The 21,954-nt window shown below is 40.1% G+C and overlaps 3 protein-coding genes, 2 long non-coding RNA genes and 2 other non-coding genes across 13 annotated transcripts; 6 read left to right on the plus strand and 1 right to left on the minus strand.

The window, feature by feature from the left end:
• Positions 1-78: 78 nt before the first annotated feature.
• Trnap-agg lies at positions 79-150 on the plus strand. The gene has a single exon. It is a non-coding gene; the product is annotated as a tRNA-Pro (tRNA).
• Positions 151-521: 371 nt separating this feature from the next.
• Positions 522-593, plus strand: Trnap-ugg. Its single transcript has one exon. It is a non-coding gene; the product is annotated as a tRNA-Pro (tRNA).
• A 1,606-nt stretch (positions 594-2,199) lies between these two features.
• LOC124201826 (leucine-rich repeat neuronal protein 2-like) lies at positions 2,200-9,788 on the plus strand. 4 transcript variants are annotated; one of them, XM_046598065.1, is made up of 10 exons: positions 2,200-2,619; positions 2,695-2,928; positions 2,998-5,193; positions 5,261-6,725; positions 6,798-7,636; positions 7,704-7,809; positions 7,929-8,112; positions 8,182-8,339; positions 8,400-9,329; positions 9,408-9,788. In XM_046598065.1, the coding sequence occupies exons 1-3, from the start codon at positions 2,542-2,544 to the stop codon at positions 3,919-3,921; spliced, it is 1,236 nt and encodes a 411-aa protein (XP_046454021.1). In that variant the 5' UTR covers positions 2,200-2,541; the 3' UTR covers positions 3,922-5,193; positions 5,261-6,725; positions 6,798-7,636; positions 7,704-7,809; positions 7,929-8,112; positions 8,182-8,339; positions 8,400-9,329; positions 9,408-9,788. The 4 variants fall into 4 exon arrangements, with proteins under 4 accessions (XP_046454021.1, XP_046454022.1, XP_046454019.1 ...); XM_046598066.1 differs by having other exon boundaries at positions 5,261-6,526; positions 6,596-7,636; XM_046598063.1 differs by having other exon boundaries at positions 5,261-7,636.
• Positions 9,789-10,449: 661 nt separating this feature from the next.
• On the plus strand, positions 10,450-11,439 carry LOC124201893. Its single transcript, XR_006877741.1, has 5 exons — positions 10,450-10,591; positions 10,689-10,820; positions 10,882-11,077; positions 11,152-11,305; positions 11,385-11,439. It is a non-coding gene; the product is annotated as an uncharacterized LOC124201893 (long non-coding RNA).
• Positions 11,440-12,744: 1,305 nt separating this feature from the next.
• Positions 12,745-21,945, minus strand: LOC124203292. Of its 4 annotated transcripts, XR_006878494.1 has the most exons (11): positions 21,810-21,945; positions 21,681-21,741; positions 21,320-21,423; positions 19,140-19,314; positions 15,733-17,691; positions 15,487-15,672; positions 15,198-15,386; positions 14,722-14,960; positions 14,370-14,466; positions 13,320-13,580; positions 12,745-12,926 (listed from the first exon to the last, which is right to left on the minus strand). It is a non-coding gene; the product is annotated as an uncharacterized LOC124203292 (long non-coding RNA). The 4 variants fall into 4 exon arrangements; XR_006878491.1 differs by having other exon boundaries at positions 15,487-17,691; XR_006878492.1 differs by having other exon boundaries at positions 15,487-17,691; positions 21,681-21,715; positions 21,810-21,895.
• Positions 18,160-19,015, plus strand: LOC124203291 (cuticle protein 10.9-like). Its single transcript, XM_046600008.1, has 3 exons — positions 18,160-18,260; positions 18,331-18,507; positions 18,579-19,015. The coding sequence occupies exons 1-3, from the start codon at positions 18,255-18,257 to the stop codon at positions 18,945-18,947; spliced, it is 552 nt and encodes a 183-aa protein (XP_046455964.1). The 5' UTR covers positions 18,160-18,254; the 3' UTR covers positions 18,948-19,015.
• LOC124203289 (chitotriosidase-1-like) lies at positions 19,329-20,985 on the plus strand. Its single transcript, XM_046600006.1, has 4 exons — positions 19,329-19,512; positions 19,575-19,754; positions 19,824-20,042; positions 20,119-20,985. Exons 1-4 carry the CDS (start codon positions 19,398-19,400, stop codon positions 20,811-20,813), a joined length of 1,209 nt encoding a protein of 402 aa, XP_046455962.1. The 5' UTR covers positions 19,329-19,397; the 3' UTR covers positions 20,814-20,985.
• Positions 21,946-21,954: the final 9 nt, after the last annotated feature.

A 21,954-nucleotide genomic window follows, 5' to 3' on the forward strand; every position in this document is an offset into this window, starting at 1 on the left:
TAAGACATCTGCTAGTTTCGTTTTGCAGGAGACTTTCATCATTCGGTATTATTTTAATGTAATTTGGATTTACATATCGGCTCGATGGTCTAGGGGTATGATTCTCGCTTAGGGTGCGAGAGGTCCCGGGTTCAAATCCCGGTCGAGCCCTGACGTTCATTTTGATTTTGTCGATAAGGAATACATGTAATCCATATTCTTGAACCGTTGTTTATGTAAGATTTGACAGCTAATTTTAACCCAAAACTCAACACTATGATGCTCTCGTCATAGATGTATCACTCATACGATGGTCGTATATAATAAGCACCTGGCATTCAGCAAGTTTTCATTGATTAAGAAATGAAAGGTAATTATTTTACAGAGTTTTCACTTATTTATTAGCATTAAAGTTTTCACTTATTTATTAGCACATGAAAGATAATTATTTGAAGATAGAAGAATCTTTGATTTTAGCTTACAGATTTTCCTATTCACAATTACTATGATTTTTATTACTTATAGATTATTTGAAAATTATCGGCTCAATGGTCTAGGGGTATGATTCTCGCTTTGGGTGCGAGAGGTCCCGGGTTCAAATCCCGGTTGAGCCCTGTTGGTTAAATTTTTTATTGTGTTCCTATTACAGATTTGCTCGAGATTTGACTTGTTGATCAGTGACGACTGACGTGTCTGTTGGCTCACTTGGCTGTCGTTCAGCAATGCATCCTTTCGTATCCTTGAGGAATGGGGGGGAGGGGGGGTTGAGCCTGCTCCAGCTACACAACCAGCATCATTCGACTACATAGCCGACTTGTACTACCCCAGCTGGTTAAAGTTTCAACCCAGATTTAAGCAAATAAAAATTCACCGTTCTAATTTTGTAAGTATATCTAAAATACTTATCTGCACCAACGACAATGTTTCCAACTTCACGGACGGACATTTAAAATATTTAAAATTCAATGGAGTTCTACTGTCGGGCATGAAAATAATTTTAAAATCGTTGGAGTTCTTTTGTCGGACATGAAAATAATTAAAACAATTATTGGAGTTCTAAAGTCGCGTAGAAGAGTTCTATTGTCGGGTATTTTCAATAATATTTTAAAAAGGAGTTCTTATGTCTTTTGAGTTCTACTGTCAGCAAACCGTGCCTCCTACTACCCCTGCTCTCGAACACAGCACAAAATTTTGATCTTCAAATTGTTTGGCTGGATGATCCCATGGTGGTTTCTTGTTGAAAAAGAAGATTATAATGATTTTCGTAAGGAAAATATTGCGTGAGTATCGGCTTTTTTAGGTCTTCGCTTGTTATTGCTGTTCGTTCCCACCTCATCTTTCTCGAATGAAGGGCACACTATTTGAGACTCTAGGATCTGGAGGTAAACATCTGGAGTAAAACTGTAAAAATCAGATTGAAGTATTGAGAAATCTGGTTAATCGGCTCATCAATCAAAATAGAACCGGTCTATGGCACGCCAAAAGGGTTTTCAAAAAAAGGTCGCCACAATGCCATCTAGCGGTCAAATATAGAACTACATGCAAAATTCCCTTTTCTTTCCCTTTTCATCATTTCATCTGAGTCAACAGTCAACGTTAAGCAGCTAGCTTCGAAAATTACCAATGAATTCATAAACTCGAGTGATTTCGTCTGTAACTTGTCGGTGATGTGTTCTATTCCGTGCACATGTTGGATAACCTTAATGTTTTCATCAACTTACAGTCAGAGGAAACGTGAAAGTCGTGTACCGTCAACTATTTTGTAGAAACTCATTGTATTCTACTGAATTTGTCATCGTAATGATACAGGTAAAAACCAACACTAGCTTTATTTCATGCTAAAACATGTATTCTTCTCATGTTTCATTAGGATTAATCTTAATTATTGGTTGTTTCTATTGAACTTGATAGATCACCGACCCCAACATGTATGGCATGCCGTGGGGACAATCTGTTTCCTTAAAATTGGAAGCTTGAATTTTAAAAAATACTTATTTAAATATTAAAGTAAATGCTTAATTACATTCAATTCTCTTATCTTTCTATTAACTTTTAATGTGTTTAAGTCTTAAATTTAAAAATAAAATTTTCAATGTTGAACGCTTAACGGCTAAAGTAGAAGTCTATCGCTGAAATTTGAAGTCTCAAGTATGTGAATTCTGTGTCTACTAGCGCCACCTATCAGTTAAAATACATACTCAAAAGGGCAATAGCTGTATTTAGGTATTGTTCACTATTCTGCGGAATGTCGCGGGAGCACAAATCGAACAAGTCACTTCAAACTTTGATTTCGTTTACCGTCGTAAAATTACGAGTTCTTTGACGATTTTTACGAGAATTTGAATTGAAATTTGATGCAGGCGTTGTAAGTAACGTTGTTAGTCAAAACAATGTTACTCGTGTCTCGTTTTAAAAAGAACATTTTATAAGACAATATCGCCAGAGGATATCCCTTGTCTTTTTTGTTTTAATGTTGAATTTGCTTCCTCTTCCAAGAGATAATGATGCTTCTACTACAGTCTATAGCGAACCCTTTGGAAAAATTCTTTAGTAGTTTTATGGATGCATTCCACCGTGGGTGAAAGTAAAATTTCCCAAATCATGAAAATCCTAGTCGTTAGTCTTCTTCTCTTCCTTCAGGTAAAAATCGATTGATTATTATTATATTTTGTCTCTCGTCAAAAATGTGAATTGAAATCCTTGAAATCCAACAAGGGTATTCAATCAGCGCCATGGTCTTCGTCTTGTCCTCACGAATGCTGGTGTCACGAATCCTACTTGGCCAGCATAGTCGACGAATGGCATCTACTCAATAAAATGCAGCCGGATTCATCCACCAGCCCCAATAGCAGCGCCCTTAATGACCTATTATTCCGTGCCGTAATTTGTGTCCAACAACACGACATGGAAATTGAAACCCTATTGGCCCGCTTGCCGTCTCAAACCGAGGTTCGTTGGAATACCTATAAATATCCTTCAATAACCGTGTCTAATGAATTTCAAATGAATTTTTAATAGGCCATGAAGATTATCCAAGCATCCGACGCACCGGAAATCCGCTTGACGGCCACTCATTTGTCGAAATTTGTCAACTTGAGAGCTCTGGGTCTCGAAGGATCTCAACAACAGGAGTCTAGTAGTGCGCCATCAATCATTTTACATTCGGATAGCCTCAAATCTTTGATTCAACTTCAATATTTGAGTCTTGTCAACATGGAATTGCTGGATCAGCCTTCGCCGGAACCGGTCACGGTGGTCGAAATAGCCGACGACGAACAATCAGCCCCTTCACAACGGTTGACGTATGACGTTCCCGAAGAAATCCTGCCTTACGAAGAGTTCAAAAAGTTGCACCAACAAACGGAACTAAGCGTTCCGTGGAATGGCTTTTCAATGTTGACCCAACTCGAGTATTTGCTGATCGTCGGTTGCCAGTTGCCGGAAGCTTTTAGCACGGGTCACTCTGGTGCGTTCACGAGTCTGAGTCATCTGAAAGAGTTGACCATCCGCACGAGTCAACTGCGAGTGCGGCTGGAAATGGAACCGGGCGATTTAATGGAATTGGAATCCCTTTCGCTAGCGGACAACGAGTTGCTGGAGATCAAGCCGGGCGAGCTGCAAGGAATGGGCGCACTCCAGCAGCTCGATCTGTCCGGTAATCAGTTGACTCACCTCACCGAAAACTCTTTCCCTTTCCTGCCCGATTTGGAATCGCTGGATTTGAGCGACAATCCGCTTTCGACTCTCTACCCAAACACTTTCGCCAACGTCTCGTCCATCCGCCGCCTTTTACTCGGATCTTATCGCTGGAAGGAAGGCGAAATCGTCGTCAACCGAGAGCCCTTGGAAGGCATGCAGGTCGTTTCCATGGAGTTTGAACCTGACAGTTTCAACGGATTGGTGAAATTGCAGGAGCTCTGGATCAGTCAGGGCCCCCCTTGAAGGAAATAAAAGCCTCGATTCAAACTACTTTAAAGATTTGCTTTCCATTTCCGAGTTGCATCTACGCGGGCGGATCGTATCGATCGACGCCGACACGTTCAAGGCCAACCGACGACTTCAACATCTCGACTTGAAAAACTGTCAACTCCGCCGCTTGAGCGTCGACGCTTTCCAATCGTTACGCAAATTGCGCCTTTTAGACCTGTCGTCCAACCAACTGGTCCAGCTTCCGCCGGGCCTGTTCGACCCTGTCGTCTCGTTAAAAGAATTGTGGCTCAACGGCAACAAGTTGACGACTGACGTAATATTTTGGGGGGAGCAACTCTTTAGGCGTGAAAATGTGTTCACAGCTCAAAGCAGAGCAATTTTTCCCTTCTGTTTCTTGGCCAGCAATATCGGATGGGGGTCTATTGTTGGTGTTGGTCTCCTGTAACGGAATACGCTGCTTTATTTGAAAATTCTGAGTTTTTTAAACGATTGTAAATCAAATGAAATCATACTGAAGAAAAGTAAAGACAATGCGCTGCTGATATATATATTTCTTCCTTTTTTTATGTGTGTAGGGCCAGATCCAATGCTGCTAATTACAACTGATCGAGATATTCGCTTCTTCTCAAAGAGTATGGACTCGTTGTATCAGGCATTTCACAAACGCACGGCGTCGCAGCTGATTATGAAGATGGGGTCGTCTACTGGAATGAAAAGAGCGAGGGCAAGGCTGGTATTTCCAAATCCATGTTGGATGGATCAGCTTTCCAGTACGTTGTTTCGGTTGGTGTGGAGATTGTTGAAGACTTGGTGATCGACTGGGTTGGCAGACACATTTATTTCGCGGACTCCGGCCGGAAGCACATCGTCGTTTGCGATTTTTATGCTGCCATTTGCAGTGTTGTCATTAGTGGACAACTAGACAAATCTCGTGCCGTGGCCGTCTATCCTGAAGAGGGTTTGCTTTTCTGGTCTGACTGGAGTTCTAGTTCACACATTGGTTCTGCTGGCATGGATGGATCGCAGCGGACAAACGTAATCACGGCAGACATTATTTGGCCTAATGGATTGGCTGTGGACGAAACCATTCAACGTATTTATTGGGTAGACGCCAAACTCAATCGCATTGAAAGTTCGCGGATTGATGGATCCGATCGTAAAATCCTTCCCGTTAAAGTGACCCATCCGTACGCTCTCGATATATTTGAAAACACAATCTTTTGGTGCGATCCTCTGGAGCACGAAGTTCTTTCCGTCAACAAGTTTACCGGCAAGGATTATAAGGTATTATTTATCTTCAGATTTGCGAGTCAATGATGGCAAGTAAATTCTGAAAATCCAACTTTTCCAGATTTTGATCAAGGAAGCTTCGATAACTCCAACTGGCATCCACGTTCATCATCCTTACAAGCAAAGCCATCTCACCAACCCCTGTCGAAACGTGATTTGCAGCCATCTCTGTCTTCTTTCACCAACCCCTACAAGGTTATAAGTGCGCTTGCCCTGTCGGAATGACTTTGAACAAAGACGGTCGTACCTGCGAGTCTATTTCCGCTCATGAATCTTCCATCGTCATCGCAACTTACACCGACATCTATCGCATGACTCATCACCAGATTGGCAAGGATTCCGTCTTTCGTCTGCCTACGCGTAACGTGGAATACATCGGTGCATTGGCGTACAGCCCCTTAGGCCACTCAATCGTCTACAGCGACATGATTCAGAGGACGATCTACTCGATCCACCTGGATACTTATCGACAGACGGTTCTCTTCGAAAACGTCGACATGGTCGAGGGATTGGACGTGGATCCCTTCACGGAGAACATTTACTGGACGGAAGTTACTCGGGAAACTGTTGTAGTTGGCCAAAAGAAACACGATGGTAGTTACGACCGTCTAGTATTGGCCCGAAATCTTAACAGCCCCCAAGGTGTTACCATTGGATCCCAATCCGGCAGGATGTTCATCGTCGAGGGCCGCATCAGTCACGTCATCAGCGTTTGGCATATGGATGGAACTAACCGACAGGAGTTGGTCAAAGTTCGTAGAATTGTATCGGCGATGGCTTACGACGGCAAACATCTACTTCAGCGCCTCCCTGCGAGGTACAATTGAACGGATCGAAGTCAACGGTGAAAATCGAACCATCCTTCGCTCTCATCTGGGCACTCCGGTTGCCATGGACGTCAGTGCAGATTCCGTCTTTTGGCTGACTCAATCCTCCACTCGCATCAGCTGGTTGAACAAGCAATAAGAGACGAAAACTATGCGCGGCTTCGTTATCGACGCTTCCGACGACATAAACGTTCAGTATCGTTTGATGTCCGATCGATTTCAACAGTCACGATCATCATTGCTTGGGGGATACTGGAGGTTGTAGCGACATTTGCGCACCAACACCTGATGGAGTCACTTGCCTATGTCCATTGGGTAAAGTATTGGGAGAAGATAAACACGCATGTACTAAAGCCGACTGCGTTGGTGTTGAATGGTTTAAATGTCGAACCAGTTGTATTCCCGCCAAGTACCGATGCGATGGGGTCAACGATTGTGCCCTAGGTGAAGATGAGCTCCAGCGCCGCAACACGACGACAGAAGTAAAGTATTCTTTAAAGGTAGGTAATATAAATTACTTTTTTCTGAAAAAGACCGAGTGATTGTAAGGTGTGAAAGTGAATGCTTAGATGGATTAGGGCAATAATAGGCGTGGTTAACCGTTCTACAATAAGATGGGTAGGGAGAAGAAATGTCAACACGCACTGACGAGCTCTCCTTTACCGAAGATTACATCAGCAGCGCATTGTCTTTTCTTCAGTATAATTTCATTTGGTTTACAATCGTTTACAAACTCAGAATTTTCAAATAAAGCAGCGTATTCCGTTACAGGAGACCAACACCAACAATAGACCCCCCTGCCGATATTGCTGGCCAAGAAACAGAAGGGAAAAATTACTTAGTGCTTCGAGCTGTGAACACATTATCACGCCTAAAGAAAGAGTTGCTCCCCCAAAATATTACGTCACTGGTTCTTAATTATTTTTTAAAAATACGTTTTTCTTTGTTCTGAAAAATATGTGTAAGATTAAAAACTGAAAGATGACTTTAATGTTATATAATACGAGTGTATTATGAAGAAGCTTTGTTACTTTTGCCACGCAGCGTATAGAATATAGAATATCGAAATTTCTCAACACATACACATGTTATGTAAACATTCACTGAAGCGTGGATGCTGCCCGTCTATTGTATAAAATGTTTATGGTTCTGAACGATCATCGACAGGTGCGTTGGGTTTGACGACTAATGCGCTTTTCATCTCACCCAAAACATGTTACTTTTAACCAAGAACAAAACTCAAAAAAAGGGATCAAAACCTTAATTCTAATTTCATTTTGAGAAATTTTGAATTTTTTTTCTAATTTATGAAGTTTCTCTTATTGCGGTGCAGACAAGAGGATAGTGTCATCTCTGGATCCCAGACGGCGTTGTAAATTCACTTCCAAAAGCAGCACTAGATAGAGCTTTTTGACGATTGTAGTCGTCTGCTTTTCGTGGTTTGTCATTTATCCACATGTCTTTTTCTTCTTCGTGTTTTCAGTAAAACTTTTTTACTTGAAGTCAAAGTTATTACAGATTTTTAAAGTATTTTCAAGTGAAAAAGGAAGGAAGAATGGAGGACCATGTTGATGAAGACAAGAAAAAGGCTCACCGGGAACGCCGTGCTGGTAAACTATTTTGCAGCACACAGTATTTGAAGACTATAGCATTTAACGATGGTTGAAAAATTATTAGGGCGCAAAGCGGACAAGAAAAATTCAAGGATCCACACATCCAAGAAATGGATGAGAAAAGCTTTTGCTATCCAGTCATTAGCCAAGGCTCGGAAACATTTTCACAGGTAAATCGGTTTGGTTCAGCCCAGATCAATCAAATCTTGCATGACATGTCTTTCATAGCTGACCAAAATTTATTTCCCACGTTGGTTAGCAATTTCTTATTCTTTTCTTTTTTTTTCAGGGCCCGTAAATGAAAAAGCAGCATATTCCATTACTAGACAGGACTCCCCTAGAACCCACACCAATCATGGTAGCCATTGTTGGCCAACCTCAAGTTGGAAAAAATACTCTTCTCCAAGCTCTAATAAAAAACTCTACACGAAAGAATATCACATCCATACAGGGGCTCGTTACCATCGTCACGGGTAATGCGTTATCCGTTCATTATTACTAAAATGAATATCAAATAAATTTATTTCTCTGAAAAAATGTAGGGAAAGAAACGAAGGATGACTTATATGGAATGCAATAACGACATCAACTCGATAGACATCGCTAAAGTGGCTGACCTTGTTCTTGCTTGCTTTTGAGTTTTGACTGATGCTTCGTTTGGCTTCGAAATGGCAATTTTGAATTTCTCAACATCTGTCAGGTAAGGTCTACTGAAGCATACTCCTCATGTTCAAAATTAATGATCTCGAACGACTAACAGGTGCATGGATTTCACCGAGTAATGGGCGTTCTGACTCATTGGACATGTTCAAGAATAACAAGTAGCTGAAAAAACGAAACAAGTTCTGAAGCACAGATTTTTTAAAGAAGTGTACCAGGGAGCAAAATTGTTTTACCTAACTCCACGGAACCTACCCTAAAAACGAGATCAAGAACCTCGGTCGCTTCATCTCGGTCATGAAATTCCGACCTCTGCTGTGGAGATTGACTCTTCCTTACGTTTTGGTGGATCGGTTGGAAAACATGACACCTCCCAGTCGATTGCACGAGAATCTGAAATGCAATCGGGACATTTTCCTTTACGGTTTTGTCCGTGGTGTCCACTTGAGAAATCAATGTCCCGTCCACATCCCAGGCTGTGGTGATTTCCGCCTTAAATACGTTTCATTTCTTCCTGATCCTTCCCTTTACCGGATAAATTGAAGAAACGTTCGCTGGTCGAAAAGGAGAAGCTTATCTATGCCCCCATGTCTGGAGTGGGCGGTATCATCTACGACAAGGATTCCATCTACATTGAGCTTGGCAGCAGTCACTCGCACTCCAAGCAGGAAGACCCTACGAATCCTAAATCAGAGATGATTTCGTCGCTGATGAAGTTGCAAAGGACGCTGGATGCGCAGATGTGTGAATCGAGAGGAGAAGGACCTACTCTGACGCAGGCGCATGACGAGGACGAGGAACTACTAGACGATGACGGCGACGTATCCTATAAACGAGAGATCCGCTGATCCTGTCATTGGGCTGGCGCCGATTTCAAAAAATTCCGCTCTACTCGATCCACGATCACAACGGACGTCACAGACAGCTCAAATACACGCCAGAGCATATGCACTGTACATCTTTGTTTTGGAATCCATTGACACCTCGAGACAAAGGTCTGCTGGCCATTCAGTCCATCTCTCAAGTTCAGGTACAATTCCCTAAATGTGTGATTGAAATTTGTCTTCAAAGTAATTTTCATTGTGATTTGTTTCTTGCTTTGGCATAGTCTGGATTTAGGCTGGATTTCGATTTGGACAAGTCGACTCAGATTGTCAAGAAACTCAAATTAGTCGACACGCCGTTACAGATTTAACGCAAAACGGCCTTCATCTAGGGCATGTTCTCGTCGACCCTGGAAATGGACAAATTCGATGTAGCATTCATCCGCAGAGTTTCCGGCATTCGCGGTCAGATTTTAAAAAGCCATCGGCAGTCCGGAAGGATCGTTCCGTGCCACTTTTGAAGAGAAAATCAAACTTAGCGGCAAATGCCGAAATGTTGTATATATTTTGAAGTTGATGGCGTTCCGCCTGATGCCGATTGTGTGTGACTACTTGTATCTTCAATGGAGACGTGACAAACGGAATACACTTTCAATTCCCGACTATTTTTCGTCGTATCTTTATCTTCAATCTGATGTGCAATTTACCATTTGAAATACGTTCCCATGTTAATAGGTCACACGTTGGGTGCTCGTTTCGAACTGGCTGGCGAATTAGAACTCGTAATTTTACGACGGTAAACGAAATCAAAGTTTGAAGGACTTGTTCGATTTGTGCTCCCGCGACATTCCGCAGAATAGTGAACAATACCTAAATACAGCTATTGCCCTTTTGAGTATGTATTTTCACTGATAGGTGGCGCTTGTAGACACCGAATTCACATACTTGAGACTTCAAATTTCAGCGATAGACTTCTACTTTAGCCGTTTAGCGTTCAACATTGAAAATTTTATTTTTAAATTTAAGACTTAAACACATTAAAAGTTAATAGAAAGATAAGAGAATTGAATGTAATTAAGCATTTACTTTAATATTTAAATAAGTATTTTTTAAAATTTAAGCTTCCAATTTTAAGGAAACAGATTGTCCCCACGGCATGCCATACAACATGGACTCTCATTCCATCTTCTAGAGAATCTTTGATAACTGATTGATGGTTTCATGTGTAAGTTCACTTGTGATGTTACTGAACTTTATTAATTGCAGTCTAATATGAATGTTTGTTTTATTTACAGGTTTCTAAATTGGCATGACTGACTTTATGAGAAGTTATTTCCTTTCAAGAAAAAGGACTTACAGTCAACAAAATTCCTTGTTTGCTAACCCGTTATTGGCTGCTACCCTTGAATCTCCCTATTTGTCAACAACAAAAAAAGAGGTTAAATATTGTGATCATGCTTTCATCATTGTAAGTTGTGTTTACATTGAATTTAGAGAAGTTGTCATACTAATAGCAATTTTAACGATTGTTTGGTTTCTTAATTAAATGTTGCCTATAACACCAGATATGGGGCATCTGGTTATCCCTCCAAAATATGGCAATGGCCACACGTTGAACGCGGATCATTCGTTCTGTCATCGAACTTGACTCATTCCATCTTCTGGATTGCTTAGGAAAGCTGATTGGTGTTACCTGTGTAACTTCATTGTCATTTCACTGAATTAAAAATTTTTTTACATTTTGTTTCTTGATTTAAGCATTTAGGTAATGACCGAGAAGATGCGGCCTACATGAACATCATTTAGGCGGCCAACATCATTTGACTACCCAACCGGCTTCTACTACCCTGCTCTCAACATATCACGGAGTTTTACCCTTTAGATTTTTGGCTGTTCGCGATGTGTGATGGCGTTTCCTTGGACGATATGATGATTTTGGCGAGAAAAATATTGCGTGAGTATATACTTAAAACTGTTTAATTATTCCTTTACTTATTTTTAAAATATTTTTTACAATTTACTTTACAGGTTCTAACCTTCAGGTTCCTAAATTTGCATGACAGACTTTATGAAAAGTAATGTTCTTTCAAGAAAGTGAACAAGGTCCCTAGTTTGCTAACCCAATGGCTGCTATTCTTGAATCTCCCTATTAAGCTCCTTACACAGTCCCTCTTGATTTGAGGTATTGCTTTTTGTCACTACATGACTTCAATCTTATTGAAAATTATTGTCATCCAAATAAATGTTCATTCTGCTTACAGGGTAATCCTTCGCTACTGATCATGGACTCCATTGGTGAAACTGAAAACTGACGAGAGAATGCTGTAATCCAAGACTGAAAAATTGTGTAGTTAGATTAAATTACATGTGCATTTCTGGGCTCCCTTCTTTTCTGTGGCCCCGTTTCCCTATCTAACCACTAACCAACGCCCGCCGGTGGTCACTGGTCACTCACCCGCTGTGAACCCAGGAGGAGGGGAGGGCTCTGGTCGAACGGGAACTTGGAAGGCGCATGATCTGAGCGTCATGAGTCTAACCAGGAAGCCTAGTAGTGACTAATCGCTCCCCAGTAAAACTTGCCTCGCACTCTTCTCTCCTCTTCCATTTCCAGGTAATCTCCCTGGATCTACGCCGACACTGCATGTGCGAGTTTTAGCAAGCAATCCGCCACCCAATTTGACAAAAAGTGATAGTTTGTTTTCACGGAAATTGCGTCAGACGGTTGAAAAATTTCTAGTTCAACAATCTCATGTAGAAATTAGCATCTAGTCTACTGGTGCAAATTGCGATTCTTTAAGCTTGATTAATTTAGGTGATGTGTTAAAAGCTATTGTGGGTAGCTAAAAAATTGAACTAATTCGCTTTTCATTTTGAAGAGAGATCACAAGAAAATCCAAAAACAACAAAGTGATCTAAAACCAAAATATTCAGAAAAAGTGGATTAGTTCAATATTTTAGCTACCCACAATAGCTTTCAACATATCACCTAAATTAATCAAGCTTAAAGAATCGGAATTTGCACCAGTAGACTAGATGCTAATTTTTACATGAGATTTTTGAACTAGAAATTTTTTTACCGTCTGACGCAATTTCCGTGAAAACAAACTATCACTTTTTGTCAAATTGGGTGACTGATTGCTTTCTAAAAAGCCTCGCACAAAAAAAATTGTCTTGAACCGGACGCTCTGTTTAATGAATTGTTTATTTTGCATGTGTTCCAGAATAAATATAGTTTATACATTTTATTTACAATGGCCTTTTATTTATTTAAATATAAATATGATTATTGATATACAACAATTGTGTGAATTTGATGTTGGAGATTGTGGGGTTTTAGGAATGGATGTGAGTGGGTGTGGGATTTGATGTTGGTGCTTATGGGGTTTGAGGAATGGATGTATAAGTGGGGAAGGTATAGGTTGACAGGAAGATATAGGTTAACAACGGATTCTATCACCAAGTACTGCATATTCATTAAAAATATACCTCACTTCTTTTAGTAAATCATAACCAAATACCCAACCCCAACTTCCTCCTCATTCCCCCATCCTGGACATGTTTATTATTTGTTTGACATAAACCTCCCCGTATTATTATTTTTTTTTGTTCCTTCTCAATATATAAAGGTAAACTGCAAAGACACAAATAGCAATTAAACACAATATTGGATGTCACTTCTGTAGCACAAAACCAGCACCTTGGATGCACAAGGAACAGCAACTTGATGCAGATATCTTTCACCACCATAGGCTGCAACAACACACCACATTGGACAGCAACACCACTGCTACGTAAACATGAACCTATAACTGAAGTATAATTAATCTTCAGCTTCATTGGAAATGCTATATGAAATTTTAAAAAATATTATGCTACATATAACTTCAAATATTCAACCCAAATATTATATGGCAACATTATCTTATACCTATCGTGGAAACTTAAATTAATAAATTTACATGAAACTAGATGACTCATTTAAGATTTAAATACAAATTCATTTAAACTTTAAAGGATACTCTACAGTGGAACAAATAAACAAAACTTCTTTCAGAATCTGCCTTTCTTGCATACAACAAAACCCTGAAGGAAATAGCTGTTGACTTGACGAAATCCCAAAATGTTAAAACTAACCAATGAATGCAAAGCTTAATCACATTTTAATTGTAAAATCTATAACTGGATAAGATTGTCACCTTCAAATAGTGTATGTCTTCATGGTGTTCACGGCAACGGTAAATGCGACTTCCATGCAGCCTGCATGATTTGATGGAAGCCCTAGATTGTGATGGCTTGAGTTCCTTTTATTAAAACGGTGCCTGCAATCAAACATTATAAATGTTATGATCCACATATATTTCAATCAGTTTAATTGTTTATTGTAAAAGCAGAATGTTACTCAGCTTCTCGACGTGGTCGACAGCATGGTTTCCAAGTCTTTCAGCATCAAAATTCGTCTACAAATAAAAAATTGAAATTAAACACTTTCAGGCCACTTTCACTGCACATGCAATAGAATTTAATCGAAACCAAGAATAATAGCAAGCTCACGAACCGCCAGCCCCCCAAACCAGCTTAAACCCATCACATTCTAAGAAATGCCTCACAAGTGACAATCCAGCTAATTAAGCCAACATCAAAATTCAAAACCTCAAAAAATTCGAAGGTCTAAAAATGGCGACTCTTTCTCTCAGAAGTCAGAAACTCATGATTCAACTAACAATGAACCAAGAAGGTAGGGGGCCTTAAAAGGGTAGCCTACGCCCAACAACTGAAGACAAACCTGGCCACAAGATGTCATCTTCAGTGTCTCAGCCAACAACATGGTGCCAACAACAATAACAATTTTCTATGCTACTCTTGTCCACCATCTTCGCTCAATTTTAGATTACAAGTAATTCGTATCCTCCGTGTCAGGGCACACGAAATAGCGTTAACGGGATGAATTCTTCCTGCACTGTTTTTGGCATAACAAAATTTACGTCGACGAAGAATTCTTCGATGATTTTTTTAGTATTGCAAACAAAAAGAAAAGTGTATAGTTAAAGTAACTGTAACAGTGAAATTAATGTTTTTACCGCTGAAAACAATCTAAAAGCCATCGTAGCGTTGTAAACAACAATAGTCTTAAATTAGAAACAGTAAAATGAATTGAAAAGGATCCCTGCTCTAGCTTATCGAGACTTACTAAAATTAGAAACAAAAAAAACCAGCAGAAAAAAAACTAAAAAAAACTTGACACTCACGCAAGATTGTTACGCAAGATTGTTGAAGATTGCAACCGCAGTTCTTTCTTTTGAGGCGTCATTCCTCTAGAATATTTTCCATAGATCTGATCATGACCTATTAAAAGGAAAAATAACAGGAATTAGTATAAACTTTACAATAAACGTACACTACAAATAGAAAGAAAAAGAAGTCACGGATCTAAGAAGATCGCGGAAGCTTAAAGAAGTTCGACCTAATTGAATTATTCCGCTGTTCTATTTTCCCAGTAGTTCAATATCAGCAAAAAAATTCAAAAAGAAAAAAACACCTAACGGCAAACAACAAAACGGGCTCAATACCTCGTCCACTTGCGCAATTTTTAGCCGTTACCTTCAGTTGACGGCAAATTCCCCGTAGACAGTCTTGGTACGGATGTATCCATTAAAGCATCACAGGAAGGAGTATACGAGGAAGCGATATCGCCGTGAATTTACAATCACACGAATGTGTATACGAGGACGGAGGAATTAAGCTTAAAAGGGAAGAATGGATGGGATCGGAGGAGAAAAGGTTGCACGGCCCCAATTCCGCTACACATCTCTGGGTGTGTCCTGTGTCGAAAGCTTATTCTGTGAAATACAAAAAAGTTTGTTAACAAAGAAAGCAATTTACATGTAAATCAGTGGGACCAAAGGGAAACTCTTACACTGATTACACATCATTTACATTATTAATCACCCACTCAAATGAGCCTGTAGGTACAAACAAATTAAAACAGATGCTGAAAAGGGAAATATAAGATTACGTTAAGAAGTACAGAAAATGCTATTTGTACTTCAAACATGCACCCAATCATTATGTCTTACCTGATGGGGAACTGTGTTTAGCTTGGTCCATGTGTAGGATAGAGATTAGAATTTCTGCTCAGGCAAAACAGCTTCAGCCTACACTAGTTCAGCTTAAGGGTGTGGTTGACACCAAATCACCGATGTTTGAATTCACTGTCAGGTGCTTCTCCATCAGTAGCAGAGGCAACTTCGACAGTCAAACTGTACCTGTAGGGCATGTAAAGATATTGTTGTTACTTTACTTCAGTTAAACGATGATGCAACAGTGGCCCATCAAAGATACTACATGGAAAATGTTAGCACCCACCGCTATCAGCGAAAGAGAAGCTCAAGTTAGGCGAAACAATCCATATTGCTTAAACCAGTTTTATCTGGGAATCCAGGGGTGTTTATTTTTTTCATTTCCTCGACTTGTTTTTGTTTCAGCCACGTGTAAGAGGGAATAACACACCGGTTTTTAACACATTGACGATTTTTGAGAAACAAAAGAAATCTTTACGTGGAAAGAGACTTTGATGACAAATGCTGGTTTCAAATAGCGATTTATATTTACACTTTTGTAAAACACTACATGCTGAGTTTTGAATTGGACATGGCAGACCGACGTGAGTTCCATCATAATATCTCAGCGACTCTGCCAGCTAAATATAAGTGCTGTACGCACAGGAACCTCCATCTGGTGTTCACATTTTCAATGTCACCATGCGAACGATAGGCTGATTTGAATTTCGATTATCAATCCTGAAACTTTCTAATCGAATTGCCGACCTTATAATAATATAAAGAATAATAATGTAAAGATTTATTACCGGTTAATTTATTGATCATACTTCAAACAATAATAAAACGAAATAGAAAGGAGAGCAAGTAGGCTAACGGTGGCATGTCTCTACATTGCATCGTTTGTTAGAAAAGAATCTCATAACTTTTACCTTCCAAATTTATCGAGCTGACGCCCGAAAAAAAAAATGCTGCTGCTGGTTCGTGTGTGGCGGTTGTTTTTTTAAGTACCTGGCCATACTCCATAAATGACATAACACCAAACAATGTACATACTACACGCACAGGATCTCGTCATTCCCGACACTGCCTTGCACTTTCACTATATAGCTCTCTTTCTCTTCAAGAGCATCAGCACTTCAGCAGCCCAGCAGAGAGTTTAAACGGAGAGATTGAAACTCGAAAGGCGTGACCTTAGAAAACGCCCCACATTGGTCAAGCGTTTCAAACTTTTTCTTATCTTCCACATCGTGGATTTATTGGGAATATCCCAATGCAGTAGGACACACCCGACTGGTATAAAAAGACTAGCTGGCCACTGACAAAATCATCAGTTCTTCCACAACTGTCTCAACCGTCCCAAACAACCCTACTACAACCATGCAGGTAACTTGATCAAATTTAATCCAATAATTATTAAATATTTAGAAATAACTTATATTCCTCCGCATATTAGGTCATCATTCTCGCCGCTTTGATCGCCGTGGCTGCTGCCTCCAATGCCTACCCACCCAAGGCTTACCCAGCTTACCCAGCTCCGGCTTACGGCAAGAGCTACGATTACGTAAGTATTTAAAAATTTCTTGGCTTATGATTTAAAAAAAATAAAAGCTAAAAATACTTGATTGTAATAAACAGGCTCCTCAGCCGTACAGTTTCGACTGGGAAGTCAACGATGCCCCATCTTATAACAACTACGGCCACTCTGAGAAGAGCGATGGCAAAGTGACCACCGGATCTTACCGCGTCGCCCTACCCGACGGCCGCACCCAAATTGTCACCTACAAGGCCGACAGCTACGGATACGTCGCCGATGTCAAGTACGAGGGCGTGGCCAAGTACCCCGAATACAAACCTGCCGCTTACTACTCGGCCCCAGCTTACAAGGCCCCTTATTAAATTAAAATTGCACATTGTTTTTTTGTTTGTTTTTGAAATGAAAATGGATTTTAATTGGCAACAGAGTTAAATTATAATACAAAGATACTGAAATTTCAAAACTAAATTTTTGAATCCCCTTTTTTATTAACTGATCGAAAACACTTGAGTGGAAAGCGATTATCTTTAAAATACTTTTCTTTTTCAACTGAAAAGTAATTTTATTCATTAATAATAAAACAGCACAACGCAAAGCAAACAACAAAATAGTGCAAACAAAAATTCGCGAATGATAACCAAGTGGTAAGAATATCCTGTGTCCATAAAGTAATCAAATTCTATCAGCATTTTTATCTATATGGTCTAGACAGCCGGGAGGAGTTTTTCGCATTCTCCTGTTGGCTCCCGACATGCAACAATAAAAGTCCACGTCACATTTTCTTTGGCCGTATATATACGTGCAGAAAATCGTGAAACAATTAAGACTTTCTCTTTCGATCGGCTGCTGCTGCTGCTGTACGGTAAACGGATTTTTAATAATTCCGTCAAAGATACACGCCCCAATTTTATGGCTATCGTGGAAAAATAATCTCGGACCTTCACGAAAGCCAATGAAAGTCTAACGGGTCTCGGCCTGAAAAAAAAAAATACTGGCCACACTGAATGGAAAGCAATTAACGACAATTGATGATTCAAAATAATAATAGATCGGATTTCTCTGTAAAGAAATGAATTGGCCAATTTCTGGACTGCCAAAAAGCTATAAAACTGTACGAAATTTTCACACAGAAACTTTTTGGAAAGAATGCAAGGGTTCCCTGACGGGACACGACGCTGGAGGCTAGGGCGTGATCCCTGAGATCCTTGTAGTAATCGTCTGGGCCTATTCTTGGTCGATTTTTATTGATGAAACGTGATCCGAATGCGGCCGGGGTCAGTTCGACTGAAATCTTCTATACTAATTGTTTGTATTTAGAAAGGGTTTGTGAGGTAAAGCGGTGGGAAATTAACGATTGCGGTGGGAAAACCGAAAAAAGAACTTCCTTCAATTCACCTTAATAGTTACCTTTCGATTGCAAGGATTTGGACCCAAAGAATTGCTGACCGTATAAATAGCGAGGGACTTTACAAGAATCGACATCAGTCACTTGTTCTCCATTGAACCAGCAACAGAAACTCATTCCTACTATAGCAATCATGAAGGTGATTTGAGTAGTATAGCCTGGAAAATTGAGAAACTTAATTCTAAAAGGTTTATTTATGTGTTTTATAGTTGTTCGTTTTCGCCGCTTTGATCGCCGTGGCTGTCGCCGAGTCCGCCTACCCTGCGCCCTACCCAGCAGCTACTTATCCGGCTTATCCAGCTTACGAAACACCAGCCTACGAAACACCAGCTTACGAACAACCTGCCTACGAACAACCAGCCTACGAGAAATCATCATACGATTACGTCAGTCTAAATTGTTTAAACTAATAACTCGATTGTCTCTTTTAAAATATTAAAAAAATTGTAATCGACAGGCCCCTCAACCCTACAGCTATGGCTATGCTGTCAAGGACGAAGCTTCCTACAACGACTATTCGCACACGGAGACCAGAGACGATGGTAATGTGGTCACCGGATCTTACAGCGTCGCCTTACCCGACGGCCGCACTCAAGTCGTCACCTACAGGGCCGACGCTTACGGTTACGTCGCCGATGTGAAATACATCGGTGAAGCCAAGTACCCCGACTACCAACCCCAGGCCTACTCGACTCCCAGTTATTCCGCTACGGAATCCTACGCCGAGGAAGCGGCCGCTTACCCAGCTCCGGCCTACACCGAGCCAGCTTACACTAAAGAACGTCGCCGCCGTAATAAGAGTCAGAAGTTGTTCAATCTATTTTAAATGGACTGCACGTCTGTAAATTATTTAAAACTGGAATTCAATAAAAATATACTTATTTGCTACATAAATTTCCTATGAATAATAATTTTTTAAAAATATTCTTGGCCTTACACATGGGAATTAAAATATTCGTTTTAAGTTTGGCGTGATAAGTTGAAGTTTTTTAGAGAAATTGAATTCTAGTTTTCTTACCTTTTTCTTGCGAGACCTTGAAGTTGGTTGGATATTACCGACCACACAATCCTGCGACGATCCTAATATCTTGATCAATCAAAGGAAACCACCGGTGCTCCCGTGAGTCAGCTGTCGGCCACATCCGCTTTCAAATTTCAACATATTTTCCGGTCGTGAATGAAAATTCAATCTCCTAAAATAAATAATAAAATCTGTTTAGACGTTGATCGACACTGGTGAAGAACAAACACAATTTTTGGTACACGTATAACCAAAATGAAAATTATTTTTCTGGCCCTGTTATTGGCGGTTGCTGATTGCATAACTGAAACAGGAGGGACATCTCAACGGCTTGTCTGTTACCTCAATGTCCAAGCAACTAATCGCACAGGTATACAGGTGGAACAGGATTTCTATCTCATTGATTTTTGATTGCCAAATATTTGAATTCAGGTGAGGGCGCGTTTAGTTTAGACAATATCGATCCTTATCTGTGCACTCATCTCATCTACGCATTTACTTCCGACATCGCGTTAAACAGCACCTCCTTCGGCCCCACCCAAATACCTTACGACAAATTGCTGGCACCCAGAGTCAAGAATCCCAAACTCAAAATCATGGCCAGCATTAAGTGTAAGGATAATATAAAATACTTATTCCTCATTAATGTTATCAACTATTTTCTTATGCAAACAAAAACAGCTGAAGATTTAAAATGGGACAGTTCAACGGGAATCGAAAACAAGGTGAACAAGACAGTCGACTATCTGAAAAAGTATCGTTTCGATGGGCTGGATATCTACTGGAACATGAGTTCCGGCAATTATCCAATCGTCAATTTCTTCACGGCAATGAGAAACGCATTTGACAGACACAATTTGATCTTCAGCCTGGCAGTTTTCACCGAGACGAATAATGATGGTAATAAAATAATATTCAATGATTTTTCAGAATTGAAAATTCATATTTCTTATTTTATTTTTTAAAATATGTACAGTCATGTATTTTATGGATTTCGTCAACACGGTGGATTTCATCAGTGTTCTGGCCTACGATCTCTGGAGATCCACCCAAGCTTTCTGGGAGGCTAATCATCCAGCTCCGTTGTACAGCAACAGTAGTGACGGAAGAACTATCGACTCGTTGATCCTTTACTGGCTGGAGCACGACACTCCGGCTGCTAAATTGAATCTGGGCATTCCTTTGTACGGCAGCAGCTGGACCATTCCAGCTGATGGCAAAACGGAACCACCTGCATCGGCGACATGGGGTCCGCTCAACAAACACGTCAATCTAATCGGCCAAACGCCCTACTACGATATTTGCTCCAGCGTCAAATCAAGTGGCTGGAAAGTCTTCGAAGAAAAGAGCAATTCCACCGGGCCGTACGCTATTTCGCCCGCTGATCCTTCGGGATCTCGAGTTTGGGTGGGTTACGACGATGTCCACATGGTCACGGTAAAGAGCCAATACATCCGCTACGTCAGAGGTCTGGGCGGGGCGACAGTGTGGGACCTGAGTCAGGACGATTTCCGTAACGTTTGCGGCGAGGGATCTTATCAGCTCACGGCGGCCATCTCCCGAACGCTAGGGATACCTCGTGCAAAGTCGTCAGCCTCTGAAAGCAAACAGTTGAGCCTATCAAACGTGATATTCTTGATTTTCATTTCTGGACTTTTAAGTTGCCGTTAATGAGAGATTCGCTATTATTCTGGACCGGGAAGTTGATGAGCTCTTTACAAGTGCTGATTGACTCTTTTCTCAAATAAAAATGAGTTTCTGTTTAATTCGACAAGCCTGCAGAAGTGTTTCTTGCTTATCTCATACATTTATGTCATGAAATAAATATCTTTTAAAGTATAAACCTTCGTTTTCATGATGTACGCTTCACCTGTCAGGTTGGCAATTCTGTAACCACATCAAGATTTAACTGTTTACCAGTTTTCTTCTGCTGAGTATGAAAACAAAAGAATGAAAACTTAATAAGAAGGTATTAGCAAGTCCTGGTGGTCTGATTGAGTGCTGATCACTTAAGTAATCAATTTTGGATTATTTAACAACGAAACAACAATAAGCAACTCTGAGTAATTGGTTTAAAAAAAAACTCTTAATGAATTAAAATAAATAATTTGTAGAACCATAACTTCCCTTTTTCAGCATTCAATGTAAAGGGAGAATTAATTAATTAAATACCCAACCTTATCAAGAGCAAAGATTATTATCCTTCCATCACTCCAAAACTGATGGCTGGCAGCTGTCAATTAATGTCTCGTAAGATTTCTGCCAAACACAACAAAGTCGTCTGCAAACAAAGAAAAAACAATCAAACAAAAAGTCAAACAAAAAGAAGGAAAAACCAAAATTAGAAGCCTGATCGACCTTCATTGTGAAACCAGAAGTGCCAGAAGCAACGGCCGTTGATATTTTTCTAATCTCGCCAAAGAATGTCAGCCAATTGACGCAGTTATACTTTTTACGAGTCTTAAACTATTACAACACAGATTCAAAGTTTATGCAGAGTCTAATACAGTCTACAGACAAAACAATCAAGAAACATACGATGATAAGGCTTTTCCGCTTTGTACTGGATCGAACTGAAAGAATGACAACCGAGTATAATCTGTAATTACACTTTTACGGGATTAATCACAATTATCGTTCATCTGAACTACGTGATGTTTTTCATACTTTGGATGTTGGAATGTGGAATACAGCAATCAGTAAAACAACAGAGGTTCTAGAGCAAACATTACAACTGATTCCATAATTGTTTCGTCATTGCCCATAGAAGTCAAGCAACTCAGCAGACGAATATAAAATGCCCTGCGGTAAT

Source organism: Daphnia pulex, chromosome 9 (assembly GCF_021134715.1).
Source record: "Daphnia pulex isolate KAP4 chromosome 9, ASM2113471v1".
Taxonomy (NCBI): Eukaryota; Metazoa; Arthropoda; class Branchiopoda; order Diplostraca; family Daphniidae; genus Daphnia; species Daphnia pulex.